Source organism: Daldinia decipiens, assembly GCF_022478715.1.
Source record: "Daldinia decipiens strain CBS 113046 unplaced genomic scaffold F4813scaffold_24, whole genome shotgun sequence".
NCBI classification, from domain to species: Eukaryota; Fungi; Ascomycota; class Sordariomycetes; order Xylariales; family Hypoxylaceae; genus Daldinia; species Daldinia decipiens.
In genome coordinates, this window is record NW_026054567.1 from 30051 (window position 1) to 51798 (window position 21748).

Genomic DNA, 21748 nt, shown 5'->3' on the forward strand with positions numbered 1-21748 from the left:
AGCAATTTGATAAGAAAAGTTAAAGTGGGGAATGGATCGGAAGCTCAAGAGGCTTGTTTTATATCGAGAGCTTTACGGATTACTCATAGCCACAACTATAAAGGACGATCAACAGGTCAACAGGTCAACAATACATCCCTACTGGAAGACTCATTCAAATGGCTCCCCCAACATATATCATCTCCCGCGTGGCGGACCCTATCTTTGCCGTCGCGATTGGACTCGGAGCAGCAGCTACAAGAATTAACCGTGAAGGCAAGGAGAAGGGCAAAACGACACAGCAGACGGTCGAAGCTGGGAAGAGGTACATATCTCATATATAACACATAGTAAAATGAGTATTCATTTCTAATTTAAGCTTCGTTTAGACGAGTCAGTAATCTGTTCAGTAAACCGGCACAATGATACCCATATCGAACAGTGAAACCACCATACCTCCTACGTCTTGTTAGCAGAGACTTGTGGTTTGGGCATGTTGTTCACACAATTCTATAGTGGGTATATTTATCACTGAGTGATGGAATATTCTATATACTCTCTGAGTTCAGTCTGAGGCTTCGCTATGTTTATTATATCAACCAGCCAACCAACCAACCAAAATCAAAATCAATGCAACTTCCTCTACAAGCCAAGTCTTCATGCGTGTATTGGCTAAGTACCAACCAATTCAAGATAAGAAGTTCATCCTCGATAGTGGTGGACAGGACTGAAGAATTCGGCATCATACTTATCATCATTATTGTGTTCAGTCAGATCAGCTCTTTCAACGACTGGGGGCTATTCTCTAATGGAGTTATTCAACGACTCGTTGGAAATTAACCAAGCAGCTTCGCTACGAAGCATATGCGGGGCCATATTCCTTCTTCATGGCCTCCCTAACCATCTGACCGCAAAGCTTGGCTGTGGGATTAGTACTCACAGCCAAAGCTTTCGCAATATCGTTTCCATATCTTCCTCCCAAGGCAAAATCTCTCGATGCTGCCTCTTCGAAGTCATTCTTTTTCCACGCTTCCTCCTTTCTTCCGACAATGTTGATTTTACTTCCGGCCTGAAAGGACTTGGAGGTCATATGGTAGATCGCTGCTCGTTGGGTGTGCGCGAGTGACAGAGTTTTTCCGGCTTGTGGTGATATAGCCGCGAATATGCTCTTTGGAGTCAGCAGGTAAATGGCCTGGTCTAGATCGGAAAGGGCCAGATCTGCTGCTTGAGATTTCTCGAGCTCGTCAACCTCACTTAACAATCCTCTCGAGGCCTGATCACCAGATAACAGCAGTGCATCTCCGTACAGCCTCCTAAAGACCTGTGCTCTATTGTTTCGTGCACTAGCGTATTTGGGGTATTCTGTTATGAGTTCCCCGAGTTCAGACAAGCATTGTCGATATTCCTGTATCGGCTCTGCTGTGGGTGCTGACCGCAAGCCGGCCAGTTGCATCTCAAGCTGCTGCATAGCCAGTACGATATCCCGCTCTCTCCGAGAGACACGGTCATATACGGATGTGTCTGTTATATTCGGATCTTTAGGCAATGTGTCATCCACAAGAACAGCTGTTGTTGGATTCGATTCCGGATCCTTGATCTTCTCAAGGACGTTAAAGTCTCGACGGCTAAGGGAGCTTGTCGCCATATTGAGTATTTCTGGGCCTAACTAAGATATCGTGACGACGAATGGGTGCTAAGACGCTTCTGGGCGGATTGTGATGTGAGAATAAAAACAGCTACACGGCAGTTATGGTGTGGTCATACAGTATATCGAGAAATCTTAACTGGAATGGCCTCGAATAAATGGAATGGGCGATACAGCAGATATGCATGTAGGACGGCCCAGCTTGATCAATGATATACCAACACTCAAGCCCTAGCTCTGTACGTCTTATCATGCGTTCAGACAACGTCGTTTCTCCACTTCGGCACCTACAGGTCACTATGTAATACAATGCCGAAGAGTGCTGCTACCTTCCGCGAACCTTCACCTGCAGCACCTAAGGTCAGCAAGATAAGGACATACATTCTTCCCCTTCTAGCCGTCCCAAGCCATCTCGCCTCATTGGACGTACAAGCAATGGGTTGTGTCGGATAACTGCGCGTGGTCCGGGAGGATGAGCTACGGGGAGCGGCTAGCTTCGGCAGTCTGACGTCTTTGTTTCCGCAGCCGCCAAATTTGGGTTGAGAGGCTCCACGGCCCTATCACGTCGAGCGTATCGGTAAGCCAGCTTCGCAAATGCCCGTCTGACGACCCTTTACCAGTAATGGTTGCCTGGGACGCTCCTTGCCGTATAAGCTGGAGCCGGCATATGGGAAGATGTGCGGAATTCGTCCCGACCTAGAGTCCCTGGCCTATCCCCCTTTAACCGTTATATTGTTAGGATCAAAGGGCGGGTAGGAATAGATAGACAGGTTAGGTAAGATGACATTGAAGATCTCTCATATGTGTATTTTTATCTCTTAAGGTTTTCTCTTTCTAGATTTCGTGTTCAAAATCACATTACACATATTAGCACTTACATAGCTACCTGTTTACTCTCTCCCCAACAGGTATCTATACTTTTAACTATCTACCATCCTAAGCAAGCCCTCTAGAGTATAAGCCAGTCAACCAAATCATATAAATATGGCGCCTTCCGCGATCTCGGAATCTCCCCCTAGGTACTCCCCGCACGCAGACGAGTACGCCGTTCAGGCTGGCGTGCCCAACTTCCAGGGCTACGATCACATCACCTGGTGGGTAGGAAACGCAAAGCAGGCCGCGTCGTACTACACAACGCTCTTCGGCTTCAACACGGTTGCATACCGGGGTCTAGAGACTGGTAGTCGGTACTTCACATCGCACGTCGTGGCCTGCGGGGACATCCGCTTCGTATTCACATCTCCGATCCGCTCGTATACTTATTTACCTAAAGATGAACCCATCACCGAGGACGAGCGTAAGCAGCTCAAGGAGATGCACGACCACCTCGAGAGACACGGCGATGCCGTTCGGGACGTCGCTTTTGAAGTGGATAGTGTGGAGGGCGTATATAACCACGCCGTAGAACAAGGCGCCATCTCCGTCCAGCCCCCCACGCTCCACCGCGACAAGCAGAACGGTGACGTACTAACGGCTGTAATTCGGACATACGGCGATACAACACACACTCTCATCTCGCGGCGGAATTACACAGGCCCTTTCCTTCCTGGTTTCCAAGCGCGCTCATCCCCGCCCTCTAGTATAGTCCTCCCGCGCGTCGACCTTGCCCGCATCGACCACTGCGTCGGCAACCAGTCGTGGGACGATATGGTGGCCGCCTGCGAGTTCTACGAGCGGTGTCTGTCGTTCCACCGCTTCTGGTCCGTCGACGACAGCCAGATATGCACCGAGTTTAGCGCGTTGCGTAGCATCGTCATGAGCAGCGCCAACGAGGTCGTAAAAATGCCCATCAACGAGCCCGCGCCCGGCAAGAAGAAGTCCCAGATCGAGGAGTTCGTAGTGTTCAACTCCGGGCCCGGCGTCCAGCACATCGCGCTACTGACCCACGACATCGTGGCCGCGGTCACGGCCATGCGCGCTAGGGGGGTCGAGTTCATTGCCGTCCCGGATACGTACTACGAGACTATGAAGGAACGCATGCGTGCGGAGAAGAGGAGCTGGGAGCTGGAGGAGGACTTCGAAACGCTGCAGAAGCTGAGCATCCTGATCGATTACGACGAGGGCGGGTACTTGCTACAGCTATTCACCAAGCCGCTTATAGACCGGCCGACGGTGTTTGTAGAGATCATCCAGCGCCACGATTTCGGCGGGTTTGGCGCCGGGAATTTCAAGAGCCTGTTCGAGGCTATTGAGCGAGAACAGGCGCAAAGGGGGAACTTGTAGGTAGGTTAGAAGATACGGGAGGAGGAAGAATAAGAAGAAGAAGAAGAAGATGATGATGATCCTCTACCATGCTTGTCAGACAGCAAGTGAGGACGAAGAGGGCGCATGTATGATATACCTAACCTAATACTTAACGAGACCATGGCATAACAACAGCGAGATTGATTCATTGACTAATTGTATGTCGCATCATCGATGGACGAAGGATGGGATGGGATAGGATAGGATATGGTAGCTTAGGAGGGCTATGCTACAACTCTGTATATGTAGCCGTTATAAAGCTGCCTCTGTAAATAAAATAGCTATAGCTACCTAGCTGGCTAATCTTCTGTCATTTATTCCATTATAATGCCATCTATACTGCTCTTCCTCTTCCTCTCCCTCCCCACCCCAACTAAGCGCACGAAGCACCCTCTCTATACGAAAGAATAACCGCATCCTCGAATCGAGTCTGGTGCAAATACCCCATCCAGTAACGATAAGTAGTAGTAGTACTAGTATGCGGCCCCGCCAACGCCCCCTTTTCCATGCAACAATAACAGTCGGTCATAGGTCATAGGTCATATACCTAATGCCAGAAGGCGGACATTCCCTCGAGAGAAGCAAAAAACAGAAATCCAGCCCCTAAATAAGCAAGCAAGCAAGCAAGCAAGTAACAGACTACGCTAACCTTGCAAAAGACCCAATCTGACTGATATATGATCTATCTCGCACTAGGCGAACTTCCTTTTTGAGCCCATCCAAGGATCTACGAATCTATCTCCATAGCGCCGTTACTACCACCATTACCACCACCACCGCCGCCGGGATCGCCATTCTGCGCGCCTCGAGTATCGCTCTGGCATCCGGGGCAATTATGTAGGACCTCGTGAGCGAATAAATCGCAATCGATGCAGAAGTGATTTCTGCAGACCTCGCAGGCGTACCTACCAGACTCGCTGAGACCCCTCGGCGGCGGTGGTTTTGCGCCACCGCCGCCGCCGCCGCCGGTCTTCTCCTTGCCCTTGACCGAGATTTTGGTCTTGGCAGGCTCGGGAAACGGCGTAAGACACGAGTAGCAGGCCTTGGAGCGCTTGGCTTGGGTCCATGGCACTTCGACCCAGTTGCGCAGTGGGAATAGGTGGTGGTATGATCGGGCTAGATGTGTGGATAAGATGAGTGTGAGCCCGCAGCCGGGACACTCGGCGGGTAGTCTGCAGACACGCGATCCGCAGCGGGTGCAGCCGTAGCCTTCGCGCGTTGGCCGGTTGTGGCATGCGCAGTAATGGGTACTGCCGCCGACCGCGAGGGTCCTCGAGGGGAAGCCCATCATAAGCAAGCTGGCGTTGCTCTGCTCCTGCGTCCGCGTAACGGGCGGCGTCGTGATTGCTATTAGTAAATCCCTAAAATGCTCCTCGTGCAAAGCTATACTATAGCTGGTGCTATCCCCCCCGTTGGTCTTCGAGCAGAGTTCGTCGCAGATAGCCACTTGTGCGGCGAGGCCTACTATAGACACGCGTATCCTATCAGTGACTAGCGCATTGATCGTCTCATGTATGTCTCCCGGATCGCTAGACATCAAGGCGCCGTAGACTATCACGACCTCTCTCGTTCCATGCGATGGTGTGTGGCTATACCCAAAAAAAAATCGTCAGTCATTCCGCTTCCTTCATCCTTTCCGATTAAGCTGTAGAAACCCACAATAGAGCACCTCTGCACATCTCCAGGGCATTTTGCAGACTTGGGTTTCCCTGAGGCTCCTGCTTGACCCAGCCCTGTAACTTCTCTAGGTGGTCTGTCGGATTTCCGCTCATGTCGCTTATCCTGACTGCGACGCCGTCCCGCATGCCTAGAATCGCTAGTTGGGAGATAGGGTTCTGCTCGAAGTATTCTCTCACGAATTGGGAGGCGTAGGCCATGGCCAGTTCGTACCTGCTGGGCAGCAGGTCCTTCTCGAGCATGGCGAAGGACATATCTAAAACTAGAACAAGGTGTCGTATGATACCACGTTGTAATGGCGTCGTATCCTTAAGCAGTCGCGCCCGCTTCTCCGCTTCGGCACGGCCCTCGATCGCTCCCGTGAGTGTACCGTCGGCATCTTCGACGACTGTGTCCCACGACCGTTGGATATCTTCCCAGGCAGCCTTCGCGCCCTTGCGAACACCCTTCTTGCTCTTGTCGGTTCGATTCCGCGATCGCGTATCGTTTCGGGTACTGGATGTTACCTGGTGATCGCCGAACTCGTCATCGGAGCCGTCAGCCTGGAATTCACCATCGGAGTCGGCCATGGTCTAATCACGCTCTGAGATTGATTTCGTGCTTGTACCGTTGGGATTTCGAAAAGGATCGGCAAGAATTGAGTGGATAACGTGTCCTCTGTGTCGGGAGGTGTCGTGTTATGAAATTAGAAAAGAAGGGAAGAAAGGAATGGGGACCTAAGCTCTGAATGTAGGTAGATACGCAGCTGAGGGTATCCTATAATACTTTAAGAGCATTGTTGAGGGGCCTTCTAAAGAAGAGCATAGCCCTGGAAATAATATGATAGTTCTTGATATAGCGCTACCAAAAGGAAGTATTGCGATAGTCCTAGAGTACCTAGAGTGCCCAAGTAAATAAAAATAAAGAGGTTTAGAAGACGAGGCTGCTACCTCTTTCTTTGTTAAAGTGCTATTGCCGAAAATATACAGCCTTGTATTTAGCTTTTGGAATTTAGGCCAATCAGAAAAGCTCTAGATAATAGGTTCGTTTCTAACTTTACTTCTAGAGTAGTACATGTGGGGCATATGGACATGTTCATGCTGCTTCTACTATTATTATTATGTACATGTAACATGTATATATCATACAATAGCATGTAGACCTGGTACATAATTCCGCCTCACTCACGTCATGCAGCATGAAAAGAAGAAAATATTTCACTAACGTGGCTCGTCAAGCTCGGAACTATTCAACTGTACCATACGACCTCATATATATTAGTCGCACACATCCGGGGTATACTATCAACCACGCCTTTAAGCTAGCTCTCCGCCAACTGGCGAATGGCACATCTGCCAACCTATGTATGAATATCACGCCCCCCCCCCTCCGCCCTCCCTCCAAGCGTATTTGCGTCGCTTCGTATTGCGTTGCGCATGCGATCGTGCTTTTTCGGCCCACCCTTGCTTAGGATAACTAGGATTTCTACGTGCATTAAATTTTCAATTGTATTTTTTGTTATTGCTGTTCCCTGCAAAACGACATGGTTGCCAACGGGAAACGGCCAAGGAATGAGAAGAAGAGAACAAGAACGGGTATATTTGGTGAACCTGAACGCCGACGCCGTAGTAAAATGAGAGAAAAATTAAGGGTAGCCTGTAGGCTGGCTAGCAATCGGCCAGTCATCTTCGGTGATGCTCGACCAGAATACCCAGATCATAACGACCGAGAGTAGAGTGAAGAGCGTCTCAAATAACGCACCGTCGATCTTGCCGCTAGTTCCGTTGCAAATGTACGGACTGATGACGTAGTTGAAGACCTGGCCTATCGCAAACAGAACAGCAGCGCCTGCGAGATAGATCATGGGCCGAATCTCACCTAAGATTCTGAGGACGAGAACGGCTTCCAGGACAAAGAAGGCCACGAGGAAAACAAGCGGGGCGAGCTGGTAGAGTACGTAAAGTGCGATGTTTCGATAATGTTCGTCGGCCCTGGTAATAAATTGGTTGGTCCAGTGAAATCCCGTATCGAGCGTGATATAACCGGTACCGACAAAGAGGATAGCACCAGAGAGGAACATGAGTCCCATGGAAACCGGAGTGCCATCATCGAGGATCTGATATCCTACGATAGCATTAAGTAGTAGAATCCATGTCGTCGCGATGATCATTCCGACGTGGATTCCGGTGAAGGCCTAGGTAATCAAGTTAGCTTCGCTAGCACCGAGTATTAATTTTGTCGAGATGTTACGTACGATCCGCACTGTCGCATTAAGAGGAAACTCCCCAACTGTGAATATTTCGCATATCTCGAGTATGATAAAGGCGAGGAGGAACAACTGCATCTCCCTACAAACCATGTCAGTCAAAATGGCCTGCGAAGTGAAAGTAAGGGACACGGACCTCCGGCCAACTGCAGCCTTCTTTTTCTCCGAACGCAACAATAGCAATGCTGAAACGACAATGGCGATACCGCAAAGTAATATAGACCCTGCTCTTCGTCAGCGGTAATTCACCTCGTTCCGTACCAGCCAGACGAACCTAGATTTCCCAAGTAGCGACCACCAGATAGAGGGATGCCTTGTAGCTCGCAACCGCCCCATCCGCCTCGTTGGTCATGACTTTCCGAGAGAACCTAATTCATGTGTTAGCGACCTCGGGTGTTTGGCGGGATATTGCATAGCCGTGTCACTAGGCGGACGTACATTGCAGACCGGTAAAGTCGAATCGCGGCAAAACGCCTGAATAGCATAGCGATGTTAGCATTGCTCGTGAGCATAATGGGAGAGCATTGTCCATAATCCGGCCTGAGGAAGACATACGTCGAAATTACCAAAATTTGTTGACCCCATTTGCGTTGCGGCGCGAGGGAACCGCGCAAAGATAGATAGTTGAACGAGGTAGAGATAGTTCGTCGGATTACGGGACTTGAGATGAATAATGCTCTACTTTCTTAGCTTGTCGATATAATGATATTCGAACGTGCACAGGTTCGTGATAAGCTTAGCCGACGCCGTATTCTGAATTGCAATGATATAGACAGAGATTGCTGTGGATCTTTGCGCCAGATAGGTGAACGCAACCTGACTCGCAGCGTTTGTTCTCAATGTCGATTCGTGCCTGGGGCTGGAAATGAGACCAAGGTTGGATCAAGGCTGGGACGGTTATGATGTAGTCCGATTATTCCCCCACAAACTCCCTTCCTCTCCAATTATGGTATCTCGAACCTAGTCGTGATAATTCTTGTTTTCCAAGAAAGTGAGTTGAAGTGTTTTTTTGTGTGATCCTCCACGGGGAGAGGGATTAGATGATTAGATGGAAGAGAGAGGAAATGAGGGCATGCAGCTTGCGAGGTTCCGGGCCAAGTTGCACGTTAGCGTGATTGGTCTTGCTAGGCCAACCTTGGGATCCCCTGGCGCCTTCTACAACGAGAAAGACGAAGCTACCCTGTGTAGGTAATGGCGTAGTAGACTTGGTAAGTAATCTATTGTGAGTGAACAGGCGAGGAAGGTAAGAGTCGATTCTGGTTGGTAGGAATTGGGAACAGCGGGTCTCCTTTAAATTGTCCCAAACCTATTTTGGTCTTATTGTTCCTGAGAAAAGAGGCAGGAACAACGCGATTCGGCATACATTATGAGCAGGGGCCGGAAATCTGGTTTGTCTGAGTTTTGCAGGGGGGACGGCCAATTTCCAATTTCACACTTTAACAACTAGTCCGCGCCAAAACTCACTATCAGTTCGATCCCATCACAATATGAGGTACGAGCGCCAGAATATCGTTAAGTTCGAAGGCTACTACTTACCTTATTTTGTATAAGTTTGGAGTGAACCCAATAGCCTCCCTGACGTGCCTTACCGTAACATAGCAGACGAAAAAAAAATTGTGTTCGCCAACCGGAGGACCAGATCAGCGCGATGTCTTGCATAAAAAAAAAAAAAAAGGCTGTACATCCTTCGTGGGATGGCTTAGAAAGTTACGTGTGGGAGCTAGTCTAAGGGATCCATCAGCTTGTAAGTAATTTGGATTGGATCATCTTCATGCGTGATGAACTGTATTGTAGCCTCTCGCGATAAGAAGATTTGTTGTCTGCCCACTTACAGACGACAATCTTTATCTCATTAGCTGTGCTGTCTGTACCTGACGTCCCATCGCCACATCTTCGTTAACACGTTCCGTTGTGATTGTTAGGAACGCATTCGTAGCGTTTCTCGATACTCGTTCTCTGGTTAACTCGGCCAAGCCTTCGCATAGGATATTGTATGTCGTGAACTTGTCGGTTATATACCTATGTACGGATCCGTATTGTACAGATCCGTACCTACAGCCACGACGAAAGGGCTACTAAGTACCCAGGTACCTCAAGATGGCTGTATGGTAAAGTTCCATGCATATGATACCTACCTTTATTTTGCGCTGCGTTCCTCTCTGGGCCAATGTTACCACTACCCGCCGACCCTTGGTTCTTCATGCAATCTTGGATGAATTCGCTTACGGTCCGTTTGCCAGAAACGCACATACATAGACGCCTTACATGTGGATCAAGCGCATCAACTACTGGTGCCGTATCGTCAATTCTACTGGCTTGACAGTAATTTGACGGCATTGTATATTGTATCTGATGAGAGCGGCCCTGAGACATGGCGATCCTATAAGAATGCATTGTGCAATTACCTATAAAATTGAGTATAACCTACCTAATGATATATGTAGTTGCGAAGCATTGCTCTGTCTTGGATTGCCCTCGCTGGGTTCGTAAGCCACTTAGAGCGCCGCAACCATCATGTCTTTAAGGGTCCCATGCCGGTCGTACTCTACCGCTCGCTACGGATGTGGAAGCCAAGTAGATATCGTGATGGCATTTGAGTTTCAATATCCGCGTGTTTGGGATGCGGGGTGTTAGGTATTGAGGCGGCAGCGCGCATGGTGAGAGTCTGACAAAGGACCTCAACGTTTCAGCCACATTTCTTCATACTTCCCAGGCCGCGATATCCGATGCCTTGACGTTGATAGCCTATGGTGGTGCTCAGCCTGTTCTTAATTTGGACTTATGTTTGCCGTGAGATAATTTCAAGTAGCTTTTCCAAACTTCTGGTCTGGGATGGTGGACGTGGAAGTGTGCAAATGTGTAAATGTGTAAGTAAGCGATGAGCTATATCGGAGCTTCTAGATACTCCGGCGAAGTGAGCTTCCATCGAAAGAGCCATCGAAAGAGCCATCAAGTCTCGAACAATACCAGGAGCGGGCAACTGAGCTCAGCGGTGTAACGTCGAAATTATTCGATGGGTGTAGCATGGCCTGAACTTACATAGTACTATAAATAATAACGTTTGCTAGAATAAGCCCTAAGAGTGGGTTTTCTGAGCATCATGGTCTAAGCTTAAATAGACAGGTCTGTGCTACGAGATGTCGATGAGATTAATAACAGCTGGATTAATAAAAGTAGCGAGTCGAACTTCATCAATACGTACCCCAGTATGTGTTCACTTTCCACGTGCCTGCGTGCGATCAAGGACTCTCGGGCGAGGGGGATTGAGGGGAGCCGAGGGGAAACTGGATGATCAGCCTAACGCTCCCCGGGCCCTACAACAGTATGTAAGAAGGACCTCGTGATCCAAGCGTTCCCCAATATCTAAGTAGCAATCTGAGACATTGGTAGAACTGGGAAAGGGTTCGTTCTAAAGAGTGGTGTTTTTCTGGGGTGTTGCATCCTCAAGTGACATTTGTGTTGACCGCTTTGGGGACTGGAGGAGCAGTATTTTATGCTATGATGCCATCGTGGGTCTGTTTGCATTTTGATGCATTCTGATGCATTCTGTTGCATACTGGAGCCGCTATACCCAGACGGCTGAATATGCAACGAGTCAACACCTGACCCGACTGGTGCTCTTTGGTCCTCTGCATATCGTTTACTTCATTCGCTGAATTGAGAAAAGAGGATTTGACATGTGTTATAGGATATCGTAATGCGTCTTCCCAAAGGGGATCTGATTTGCGTAGCTTGGCTTTCCAAATAGAAAGATGATCCCCGTAAGAACAAGCCTGATAAACCTGATAAACCTGATAAACCTGATAAACCTGATAAACCTGATAAACCTGATAAACCTGGCACTAAACTCTAGACGCATCATGTGACGACCATCTTTCTGCCTACGAATTGAGTTGTGAAATAATAGCTCGGACGAAGACGTAGCCGTTCATCTAGAGCTGCACGTGGTATTCGACAATAGGCAGCTTACCTATATTTTATATCATCTAGAAGCCATGTTAAAGGTGATTCGGTGATTCGGTGATTCTAGGCTATCCGGCACCTCAAAATACGAATTGTCACGGCGTACAAAGCACAGTTGTTTTGTGTAAAGAATACGGTATAGTACAAGTGGTCGAATAGGTCATTATCTGTAATCAAATACGGTGCAGTACAGGCTTGTACAGGTTTACAGCGTCTGTTGTAAGACGCTGTGGGGGTCTCTTACCCCACACCAAGACCTGCAGTTACCCTGAAAACCTCCAAGGCTACCGTCGCAATTACCGCAGAAAAGAAAGGCTGCTGTACAGTGCCCATATAGACGGAGTACATATCTGTAAAGGCTAAGACGCCTAAGATCAGTAAGATCAGCGGGTTGCCTTCTCGCTCCCTGAACTTTTGAAAATAGGGGATTGCAGGTAGGATTTATCGATCTATCCCTCTATTCCGAAGGGCCAGGCTTTTCTAACTTTTTCTTTTTTTCGAAACTTACCTCATTCAACCTACGGTTCATTCCTTTTTCTCAATCGCTTGTCTCAATACATATAATTATACCTATACTATTATTCGACCAAAACACCAATTCTCGCTACGATTCTTTTTTTAATCGATATTGCCCTGAGCCCGACTCCCGTTCTCGGGATAGCTCTGTTGGTCGCAACTTGTCCCTTTGTACCTACAGTGCGTGGTACCTTGTTTGGACCAGATTCAGCGTTGCATGTGTCTTGTGCTTGTTGATCCACCTACCTGCGTTGCTGGTCGAAAAACTTGTCGACGCCTTTCGTCACTCGTCAGGCCCGGATGACACTGAATCTTGGGGCCCTGTCTTATATACTCACTCCACCCTTTTCCGCATTCCCCAACTCAATTCCAATCGATACTATCACGGCAGGAGGGCGCTGCTGCTTGACAGCCCCAACAATTCCAAGATTCCTTCACCAAAATCAACCCGTCTTCCCTCAAACATTCCTCTGAGGACTTTAACCAATCGATCCGAACGCGGTGCCCAATCGACGTCATTGCTGGCCGGTCACCGGGATCAGCACTCTCACGAGAGACGCTCCTCCTCCGACTCTGTCGACTCCGACTCCTGGACTGATACCGGTGATATCGCAGAGCAGTTGGCAGATGAGGAGGATCCTTTGCGGAAGACCCTCGCCGATACCTCCGTAAACGAGGACCTATTCTCGGGGGTTCTGAAACGTCACCCTAAGCACAAACGCGTCCAGTTTAGAAACTCTGTCTCCGAGCATAGCAATTATCGCTCTTCTAGATCTAGATCCCTCCCCAGGACTATCGATAAAGAAGCAATCGAGGTTCCCGAAGTCTCTCCACGCCGCCCCTCAAGAGCAGAGCGTTTCATAGCCGCCATCATGCCGGGTGCCGGGATACACGGCCTTACGGGCAAGCCCCTTATGTTCGCATTACGCGTTCCCAAGCGTCCAAAGCAAGACGTGCTGATCATGTTCACAGCTATTTTACGAGTATATTCGTCTCGTTAGGTGTTTTCCTATTTGGATATGACCAAGGAGTTATGTCGGGTATCATCACGTAAGAGCTTGGCAATTATTATAGTTCAACTAACCTCGTCGTCTTATCTTCTAACAACGCTATCGCAGGGGCCCCTTCTTTAGGGATTATTTTAAGAATCCCTCGAAAGCAGAGATTGGTACGATGGTTGCTATCCTCGAGATTGGTGCCTTAGTATCATCGTTAATAGTGGGAAGAGTCGGCGATATCATCGGTCGACGAAGAACGATTCTATATGGCTCCATGATCTTCTTCGTCGGCGGCGCTTTACAGACCTTAGCTGCTAACATGCCCATGATGATGCTGGGCAGAATTATTGCAGGTCTGGGTGTTGGTTCCTTATCAACCATTGTGCCTGTCTACCAGTCCGAAATCTCTCCCCCTCACAACAGGGGTAAACTGGCCTGTATCGAGTTTTCGGGTAACATTATTGGTTACACGACATCCGTTTGGGTTGATTACTTCTGCGGCTACATTGAGAGCGATATGTCGTGGCGCATTCCTCTACTAATGCAGTGCGTGATGGGAGCCCTACTAGGTTTCGGTAGTCTAGTCATTGTTGAATCTCCAAGGTAGTGTTCCATCCTTCATTTTGAGTTGCTTGCGTTGACAATTATAGATGGTTACTCGACAATGACCACGATGAGGAGGGTATTGTGGTTATTGCTAATCTGTACGGCGGCGGTGATATTCACAACCCAAAAGCAAGAGAGGAATATCGAGAAATTAAGATGAATGTTCTGCTTCAACGCATGGAAGGCGAGCGATCTTACTCGGAGATGTTCCGACGTTACAAGACTCGGGTCTTCATTGCTATGTCTGCGCAAGCTCTAGCCCAACTCAATGGCATCAACGTCATCTCGTACTACGCACCATACGTCTTCGAATCTGGTGGTTGGATTGGACACGATGCGGTCAAGATGACTGGTATCAATGGCATAACATACTTCCTCTCAACAATCCCACCGTGGTATATAGTGGATCGATGGGGACGTCGAGTTATTCTCCTAACAGGTGCCGTCGCGATGGCAATATCCTTATCCCTTGTGTCATACTTCATCTACCTAGATGTCGAGGCAACAAAAACATTGGTGGTCGTTTTCGTCATGGTATACAACGCCGCATTCGGCTATTCATGGGGACCTATTCCTTGGCTTTACCCGCCAGAGATCCTACCACTTAGCATTCGCTCGAAGGGAGCAAGTTTATCTACTGCTTCCAACTGGGCTTTCAACTGGCTGGTGGGCGAGATGACCCCTATTCTCCAGGAATGGATCAAGTGGCGATTGTACCTGGTGCATGCATTCTTCTGCGTGGTTAGTTTTGTAGTGGGTAAGTATAATTTCTTCTGCCTCCTTGTCGACACTGCTAATTAAAAGTAGTGTACTTCATATATCCCGAGACTTGTGGTGTACGATTAGAGGATATGGACTCGCTCTTTGGAGATGCTAGCACAGCAGTCGGAACGCCTGGCATAAGGTCTGAGACCGGCTCTCTAGTTAGGGCCGGGTCGCCCGTCCCCTCGCTCGACCTTCGAGGACGGCCACTTGGCTCGGACGCTCACATCCCCTCAATGGACATTGACCCCCCTGTGCTCAACATCGTAGATGGAAAGCCGCAGCTACGGTCTGAAAGCCAAAGTTCACGAGGGCGCGTAGGCGAATGGCTAACCAGGATGGTTGGGCAAAATCGGGGAGGTAGCAGCAGCCCAGCCGGAGGAGGCAGATACGCGCCCTTAGACCAGCGAGATGACTAAATTCACGAGACAGCGAGTATTGAATTTGTGACGGGAGACTACTAGATTCTGATTCATATAGACGGCGCGGTGGAAATCCTAACGGCTACGACGGCCGTATTCCAGCATTATTGTAAAGTGTTTGCATTGGGTTATCCGGCGCATGCGGGGCCCCTACGACGAGTTACAGAGACGGAAGAGAAATGGAGATATGAGTTTCGTAAGATATTGTGATGGGGGGGCTTTCTTTCGTATAGCCGGTCGAGCCCCGATGCACTAGGGTCGTCGGCCGAGACATGATATCCACCAGTGCTCAGGACGAAGATATGAGCTTTAGACACTTGGGGGGAGTCTGTTCAGGTTAATATTGAACGCGAAGTCACCAACGAGCTGTTTCCAATGACCCCTGATTACACGAAATTCTACGAGCCAACCGAGCCAACCGAGCCAACCTTCAGTTGCGCCCTTCTACTAATCTATGGTTTCTCCTGAGCATATTGATCGAGTTTGGGTAATAAAATAGTACGCAGGCGGAAAGGTTCTATGTTATTTTTATTTAACAGGTACCTAGATCAATTGTATATCTAATTGTGAAGTTAGCAGCTAGGCTCAATTCGATGTTACCTTACCATATGTGCACCTAATGCTCAGAGCCTGTGTTCAGAGGTAGATATATCGTAATGTTAATCACATGTTTGTCGGCTAGAGATGCAGCTGTCTTCTAGAATACCCGTGGACTCGATCTCGAAACAGATCGTAATATCGGAGCTAGCTAAGGACCGATGAAGTGGGATAACTGCATTGGGTGGGTAGGTACGTGTTACCTACATTAGGTAATTTCAAAGTGTCATTGTACGCGCGTGTCAGATATATGAAACATTACCTAAGTCCATTAAATATGTATCTGTAAGCATCTGGGCAACACCTAAGTATTAGTTAGGTGTCCTTAAAGAGAAACGCAGTAGGTACATACCTAAGACAGGTACAGTAGGCAGGCTGGAAGGTACCTACAAGATGATGCTAAATAAAGCTAGCTGCACAGGGGACAAGGGGGAAGCATTTTAGCGTATCCCTATCCAGGCTGTCCTTCACCTTTTTAAATCGGTTCAGCTGAAGCAGGAAAAAAATGTGAGTGGAAGATTGGAAAGTGCCAACTGAAGTCGGACTGCGGCTAGGGTATCCCGTATTTCGTGTTATCACTATCGTACAAGCCACGCAACCTCTCCTTTCACCTTTTTCTTATGCTTTTCTTTCGAGGATCAAGTTCCCACCATTGTATTCTCTCTCGCGGTCAAGATTTAATTCCGTCCTTTCTGTGTGTGGGAGAATGTTCTACGTTTGTTGTCTTTGACCGAATTTAATCTGTTCTCTTCAGGACCCTCATTTTCTTGACCCTTTTCTTTTTTTTTCTCTTTTCCGGAAGCCCTCTTTCACACCAAACCCCTAACACTCGTTCCACTATCTACTCCCCCCCTCCCATTTCCACCTTTCTCCTTGGAGAACAGGGCCGAGAGATAGTTTACAATCATGGCCGATAACAAGGCCGCAGTCGCGTCTGGCGCCGATCCCGCCGGCGATGCCGCTCGCCGCCGTATCGTACCCGGGGCCACTGCCCCTGGAGCTCTACCGCAGCCGGAGATCGACGAGAAGAAGATACACGGAAAGAAGAAGGTATAGACATCATCCATGCAGCAAGCCTTTGTTGAACCACTAACTGACTTTGATGTTTTTAGGAGTCTTCGTTCCTCGATATACTCGACCAGTGGGAGTTCATCATTGCACCTATAATCTTCACTGCCTTTGCTTTCTTCACACGTCTATGGAAAATTGGTCTCAGCCCAATTGTTACTTGGGATGTAAGTTTAATAGCCATTACATGGTTCCTGAATGTCTGCTAATAGTCTCAAAGGAAGCTCAGTTCGTTAAGCCCTCCAATCGTTCTTCCACCACAACGCTAACTTGTGGCCCCCCTTTATAGCTTCGGTAAATTCGGATCCCATTATATTAAACGTGAACTATTCTTCGATGTGTTAGTACGACTAGAACCCTCGGTTGGAATCTTGTTTTTAATACGTGGAATAGGCACCCTCCTCTTGGTAAAATCCTCGTTGGTCTCTCCGGAGTTCTAGCGGGTTACAATGGGTCATTCGAGTTCAAGTCTGGCGAGACATACCCCGAGGAGCTTGACTACACCTTCATGCGAGCCTTCAACGCCTTCTGGGGAATATTATGTGTGCCATTGGCCTACTATACTGCCAGAGAGCTTCAGTTAAGACGACCTGGCGTCTGGCTAGTTACCCTGATGGTTCTGTGTGAAAACTCGTACACGACTATCAGCCGATTCATCCTGCTCGACTCTATGCTCCTCTTCGGCACCGTCTCCACTGTCTTCTGCTGGGCCAAATTTCATCGCCAGCAAAAATACAGCTTCGAGCCGGAATGGTTCTTCTGGCTATTTATGACGGGTTTAAGCTTAGGATTCGTATGCAGTATCAAACTCGTTGGGCTTTTCGTCACGGCTCTCGTCGGCATCTATACGATCGAAGACCTCTGGAACAAGTTCGGTAACACTAAGATGCCGGTCGTGGTCCTCGCTAGCCATTTCACTGCCCGAGTCGTCGGTCTGATCGTCATTCCACTACTTGTCTACATGTTCTCTTTTGCGCTTCATTTCGCCATCTTGACCAAGAGTGGTCCGGGAGATGCGCAGATGAGCTCTCTCTTCCAAGCCAACCTGGAAGGCAGCGAAATTGGACGTAACTCTCCCCTGGAAGTTGCCTTTGGCTCTAAAGTGACACTTAAGAATATGGGATACGGCGGTGGTCTACTCCACAGTCACGTTCAGAGTAAGTATTTGACGCTTCATCCCATTGTCGTCTAATTTATGCTAAGCCATCACAAGCGTACCCTGAGGGATCTACTCAACAACAAGTTACTTGCTATCATCATAAAGATGCCAACAACGAATGGTGGTTCTACCCTAACCGTAGCGACCGCGACTTCAACCCGGAGGAAGAGCCTCGATTCATCGGAAACGGTGATGTTATCCGCCTGATTCACGTTCAGACTGGACGAAACCTCCACACCCATGATATCTCTGCCCCCATTTCAAAGAGCCAGAAGGAAGTGTCCTGTTACGGCAATCTTACTATTGGTGATGAAAAGGACCACTGGCAAGTCGAAATCGTCAAGGACGTGTCTTCCCGCGATAAGAGCCGTGTACGAACTTTGACTTCTGCTTTCAGACTTCGGAATCCAGTTATGGGCTGTTATCTCCGAGCTGCCAACGTTAATCTTCCACAGTGGGGTTTCAAGCAGATCGAAGTGACCTGCGATAAGAGCAATAACCCCCGTGATGCTTTCACCCATTGGAATGTTGAGGCCCACACCAACGAGAAGCGTAAGTCCTACCAAATAGATGCCTGGTTATTTAATTGTTAACCAAGTCATAGTTCCTCCGGGAGACCCTGGCAAGTATAAGTCGCCATTCTTCCACGACTTCATCCACTTAAACGTTGCTATGATGACATCCAACAACGCCTTGGTGCCGGACCCCGATAAGCAAGACGACCTGGCTTCCCAGTGGTGGCAGTGGCCTATCTTGAACGTCGGTCTGCGTATGTGTGGATGGGACGACAAAATCGTCAAGTACTTCCTCCTCGGTAACCCCTTTGTTTACTGGGCTTCGACGATTTCTCTAGGTGCCGTCGGTTTAGTTACCGTCTGGTACATCCTCCGATGGCGACGAGGTTTCACCGATCTTACCCAAGATGATATTGATCATATCCACTACGCCGGGCTTTACCCCATCCTGGGATGGTTCCTTCACTACCTTCCCTTCGCTATCATGGCCCGAGTTACCTATGTTCACCATTACTACCCAGCATTGTACTTTGCAATTCTAAGTTTAGGATTCCTAGTCGACTGGCTTTTGAGGAACCAGAAGAAGGTGATTCAGTACAGTGTCTACGGGATCCTGTACGCCACCATTATCGGCCTTTACATCTTCTTTATCCCCATCTGCTGGGGCATGACGGGCAGCAACCAGAAGTACAAGTACATGAAATGGTTCGACTCTTGGCGCATCTCCGATTAAGAACCGGATCAAATATAGGGGACAAAGGGGCGAACCGAGGTTAGGTTAGGGTAGGCTGCTTAGCCTCGGGTGTTATTCATATAGAGCATGGCCATCCGGACTATCTGGTTATATGGGCCATCGATAAATCTCCATCTCCTCTATTTTCTTGTTGTTTGATGTAACGATATGAAGGGAAACTTGCATGAAAGGGAACTAGAGAGTGGAGTTCACGGTGGTAACGTGGATGAGGCATACTGGGAAACAAAAAAGAATACTCATCAGCAGCATACCGCTTTCTAATACAACGCCTTTTCCTTTTTCTTTCAACAAATATTTGGTCTTTCGCAGTAGATCACAGTGTCTGACAAGGGAGTTTAGAAACAGTTCCAGTGAAGTGCCATCTTAAGTAGTTGATGTTTTCAAGTAGACATTACGTAGGGTATCATCGAATGCGTATGCGATGCCTCCAGCGTGTGCAAGTATATGTACAGTACAATCGCAAACCCGGACCCGACCTTAGATGGACGTCTGGTCTTCCTGGTCAAATCCCCATGTATCTGACATGAGAGTTGCTGATACACGTAACCCAAATTGCTAATTCCTTTCCATTTCTTGCCTCTCTCTTATATTATCCGATCCGAACAAACTAACTAACAACAGCCGCCCGTCATACCCCTGCCCGCGTCAGTAGATAACCGGACGTTCTTGGCGCCGCCAGGCCCAGGCCCCTTGACGCCGGAGCGGCGATCGTTAAGGTCGTACTTGCCGGCGTTGATGTTCTCGAAGATGCGCTCGGCGACGCGCATAAAGGCGTCCTCGACGTTCTCGCCCGACTTGGCCGACGTCTCGACGTACTGCAGGACGCCGTTGTGGCGGGCCCAGTCGGTAGCTTCCTGGGTTGTGACCTCGCGCTTGCTGGGGGTGTTGTCGTCTTCGGAGGCGGGCTGCGCTTGGTCGAGCTTGTTCCCGACTAGGATCACCACGATGTCGGGGTCGGCGATGGCGCGCAGGTCGTTGAGCCAGTCGGTTACGTGGGCGAATGTCGAACGCCGGGTTATGTCGAAGACGAGGAGGGCGCCCGAGGCGCCGCGGAAGTAAGACCGGGTTACGGATTTGTACTAGAGGGGAGGGGAGGAGGGTTAGTGGGTTATTTGTTTGTTTGTTTGTCTGTTTGTTTGCTTGCGCTGGGTATAAGTGGTGGTGGGGAGTTGCTGGTCATTCGACAACTTCTAAACTCTCAAACTCCTCGTTCCGATGCTAGATGGATGGGATGGATTGCGTAGTACGCACCGTTTCTTGACCTGCCGTGTCCCAAAGGGAGAGTTTCATGTGCTTTTGCGGTGGGGAGGCGCGCGGGGGTTCGGGAAGGCCGCCGTCGGCGGCGGAGGATGTGGACGAGTGTTTGGAATGCGGCGGACCGACCGGGACGATCCTAGAGCCGAATTCCACGCCGATGGTGACGTCGTGCTGCGGGCTAAAACGTCCCTCGCAGAGCCGGATCGTAAGCGACGATTTACCGCATCCCGAGTCCCCGATGCAGACGAGCTTGGCGATGTAGTCCCAGGGCGGGGAAGACATTACAACAAAGGTCGCAAATCGGAAAAGAGACGAGACGAGATGAGGGTTTGTCGTTACGATCAGTCACAAGACCCGAACCGGCGTAATGGAAGTGGAAAGAGAGAGAGGACGGCGCTTCGTTGTAAGCCGGATGTGTTTCTTCACTACGGCAAGGGGAAGAAAACCTGGGCGCTATCAGGAATTAGTTTTAATGATTTTGGCTAAGGGTAATTAAAGGCACAAGACAAGACGAGACAAAACAAGACAAGTCTATAGTCTATAGTATAAGCACGTGGGGGGAATCAGAGACAAGTTGTTTACCTTACATAGGGTGTAGGTAAGTTTTGAGGACAAAGAAAGGTGATGTACTAGTTAACCTGGGATGTAGTGTGTAGGTAGTATGTAAATGTCCAAGGCCATAAATGGCATACCTACCTATTGTACCATTTCGATGATGTCGCCTAGAGCTTTAAACCCGCCTAAATGTTTCGCCTGCGGGTCGGGCAAGCTTCCCCCAGCTTGTCCTCAGCCTATCGATAACGTACGCCGATGGGTGCGGTGGATGCTAACTCAGGTACGATATGTACCTACTTATGTGCAAAGCTCCTATTAACAGGGGGTTTGCTATCGGTACACTACTTAGGAGAGCTGGAACACCTGGGCAGTGCCGATATGTATGTAGCACCTGATTTAGGGTGGATGACCTCACCTGGCTAGACACCTGGTATTCTATTAAAGGCTCGTGACCAGAACTTGCACCATCTCATAAGAGGTCATATCGGCCAATGGAAGAGTTGGTGACTTTTCTTTTGCTTTTTTTTTCTACGCACATATCGGCACAAGATCTATATTAATTTTATTGATAAAATGATTCGTCGTATAATACTTAGGCAACTATGCTCGTTACGCACCCGAATGTCTATCTTATCTTCGATAAGCTGGTTTAACTACCTACATACATAGGTCAAATCAATACAGCGGTTGGATAACCTCATACATACATACCTCCATAGGTACCATGTATTCCACTTTGACCGCTTCCGTAATATGTACATGTATGTTTCTAGTGGGACCAAGTCC

The 21748-nt window shown here is 48.7% G+C and overlaps 6 protein-coding genes across 6 annotated transcripts; 2 read left to right on the plus strand and 4 right to left on the minus strand.

Moving 5' to 3' along the window:
• Nucleotides 1–581: 581 nt before the first annotated feature.
• F4813DRAFT_135799 (uncharacterized protein) lies at nt 582–2147 on the minus strand. Its single transcript, XM_049238784.1, has 2 exons — nt 1744–2147; nt 582–1680 (listed from the first exon to the last, which is right to left on the minus strand). Exon 2 carries the CDS (start codon nt 1622–1624, stop codon nt 833–835), a length of 792 nt encoding a protein of 263 aa, XP_049098123.1. The 5' UTR covers nt 1625–1680; nt 1744–2147; the 3' UTR covers nt 582–832.
• F4813DRAFT_135798 (4-hydroxyphenylpyruvate dioxygenase) lies at nt 2148–4044 on the plus strand. The gene has a single exon (XM_049238783.1). The coding sequence runs from the start codon at nt 2609–2611 to the stop codon at nt 3845–3847; it is 1239 nt and encodes a 412-aa protein (XP_049098124.1). The 5' UTR covers nt 2148–2608; the 3' UTR covers nt 3848–4044.
• Nucleotides 4045–4223: 179 nt separating this feature from the next.
• Nucleotides 4224–6532, minus strand: F4813DRAFT_135680 (TFIIH basal transcription factor complex, subunit SSL1). Its single transcript, XM_049238782.1, has 2 exons — nt 5528–6532; nt 4224–5457 (listed from the first exon to the last, which is right to left on the minus strand). Exons 1-2 carry the CDS (start codon nt 6112–6114, stop codon nt 4596–4598), a joined length of 1449 nt encoding a protein of 482 aa, XP_049098125.1. The 5' UTR covers nt 6115–6532; the 3' UTR covers nt 4224–4595.
• A 637-nt stretch (nt 6533–7169) lies between these two features.
• Nucleotides 7170–8375, minus strand: F4813DRAFT_390841 (chitin synthase III catalytic subunit; the record flags this gene model as incomplete). The annotated part of the gene is made up of 6 exons (XM_049247073.1): nt 7170–7718; nt 7779–7872; nt 7927–8014; nt 8065–8158; nt 8229–8264; nt 8346–8375. The coding sequence occupies 6 exons, from the start codon at nt 8373–8375 to the stop codon at nt 7170–7172; spliced, it is 891 nt and encodes a 296-aa protein (XP_049098126.1).
• A 7582-nt stretch (nt 8376–15957) lies between these two features.
• F4813DRAFT_364458 (glycosyltransferase family 39 protein) lies at nt 15958–19499 on the plus strand. The gene is made up of 7 exons (XM_049243818.1): nt 15958–16704; nt 16767–16889; nt 16943–16950; nt 17012–17062; nt 17116–17879; nt 17936–18433; nt 18486–19499. The coding sequence occupies exons 1-7, from the start codon at nt 16561–16563 to the stop codon at nt 19127–19129; spliced, it is 2232 nt and encodes a 743-aa protein (XP_049098127.1). The 5' UTR covers nt 15958–16560; the 3' UTR covers nt 19130–19499.
• Nucleotides 19500–21126, minus strand: F4813DRAFT_364460 (ras-domain-containing protein). The gene is made up of 2 exons (XM_049243819.1): nt 20402–21126; nt 19500–20229 (listed from the first exon to the last, which is right to left on the minus strand). The coding sequence occupies exons 1-2, from the start codon at nt 20687–20689 to the stop codon at nt 19762–19764; spliced, it is 756 nt and encodes a 251-aa protein (XP_049098128.1). The 5' UTR covers nt 20690–21126; the 3' UTR covers nt 19500–19761.
• Between the last annotated feature and the right edge of the window lie 622 nt (nt 21127–21748).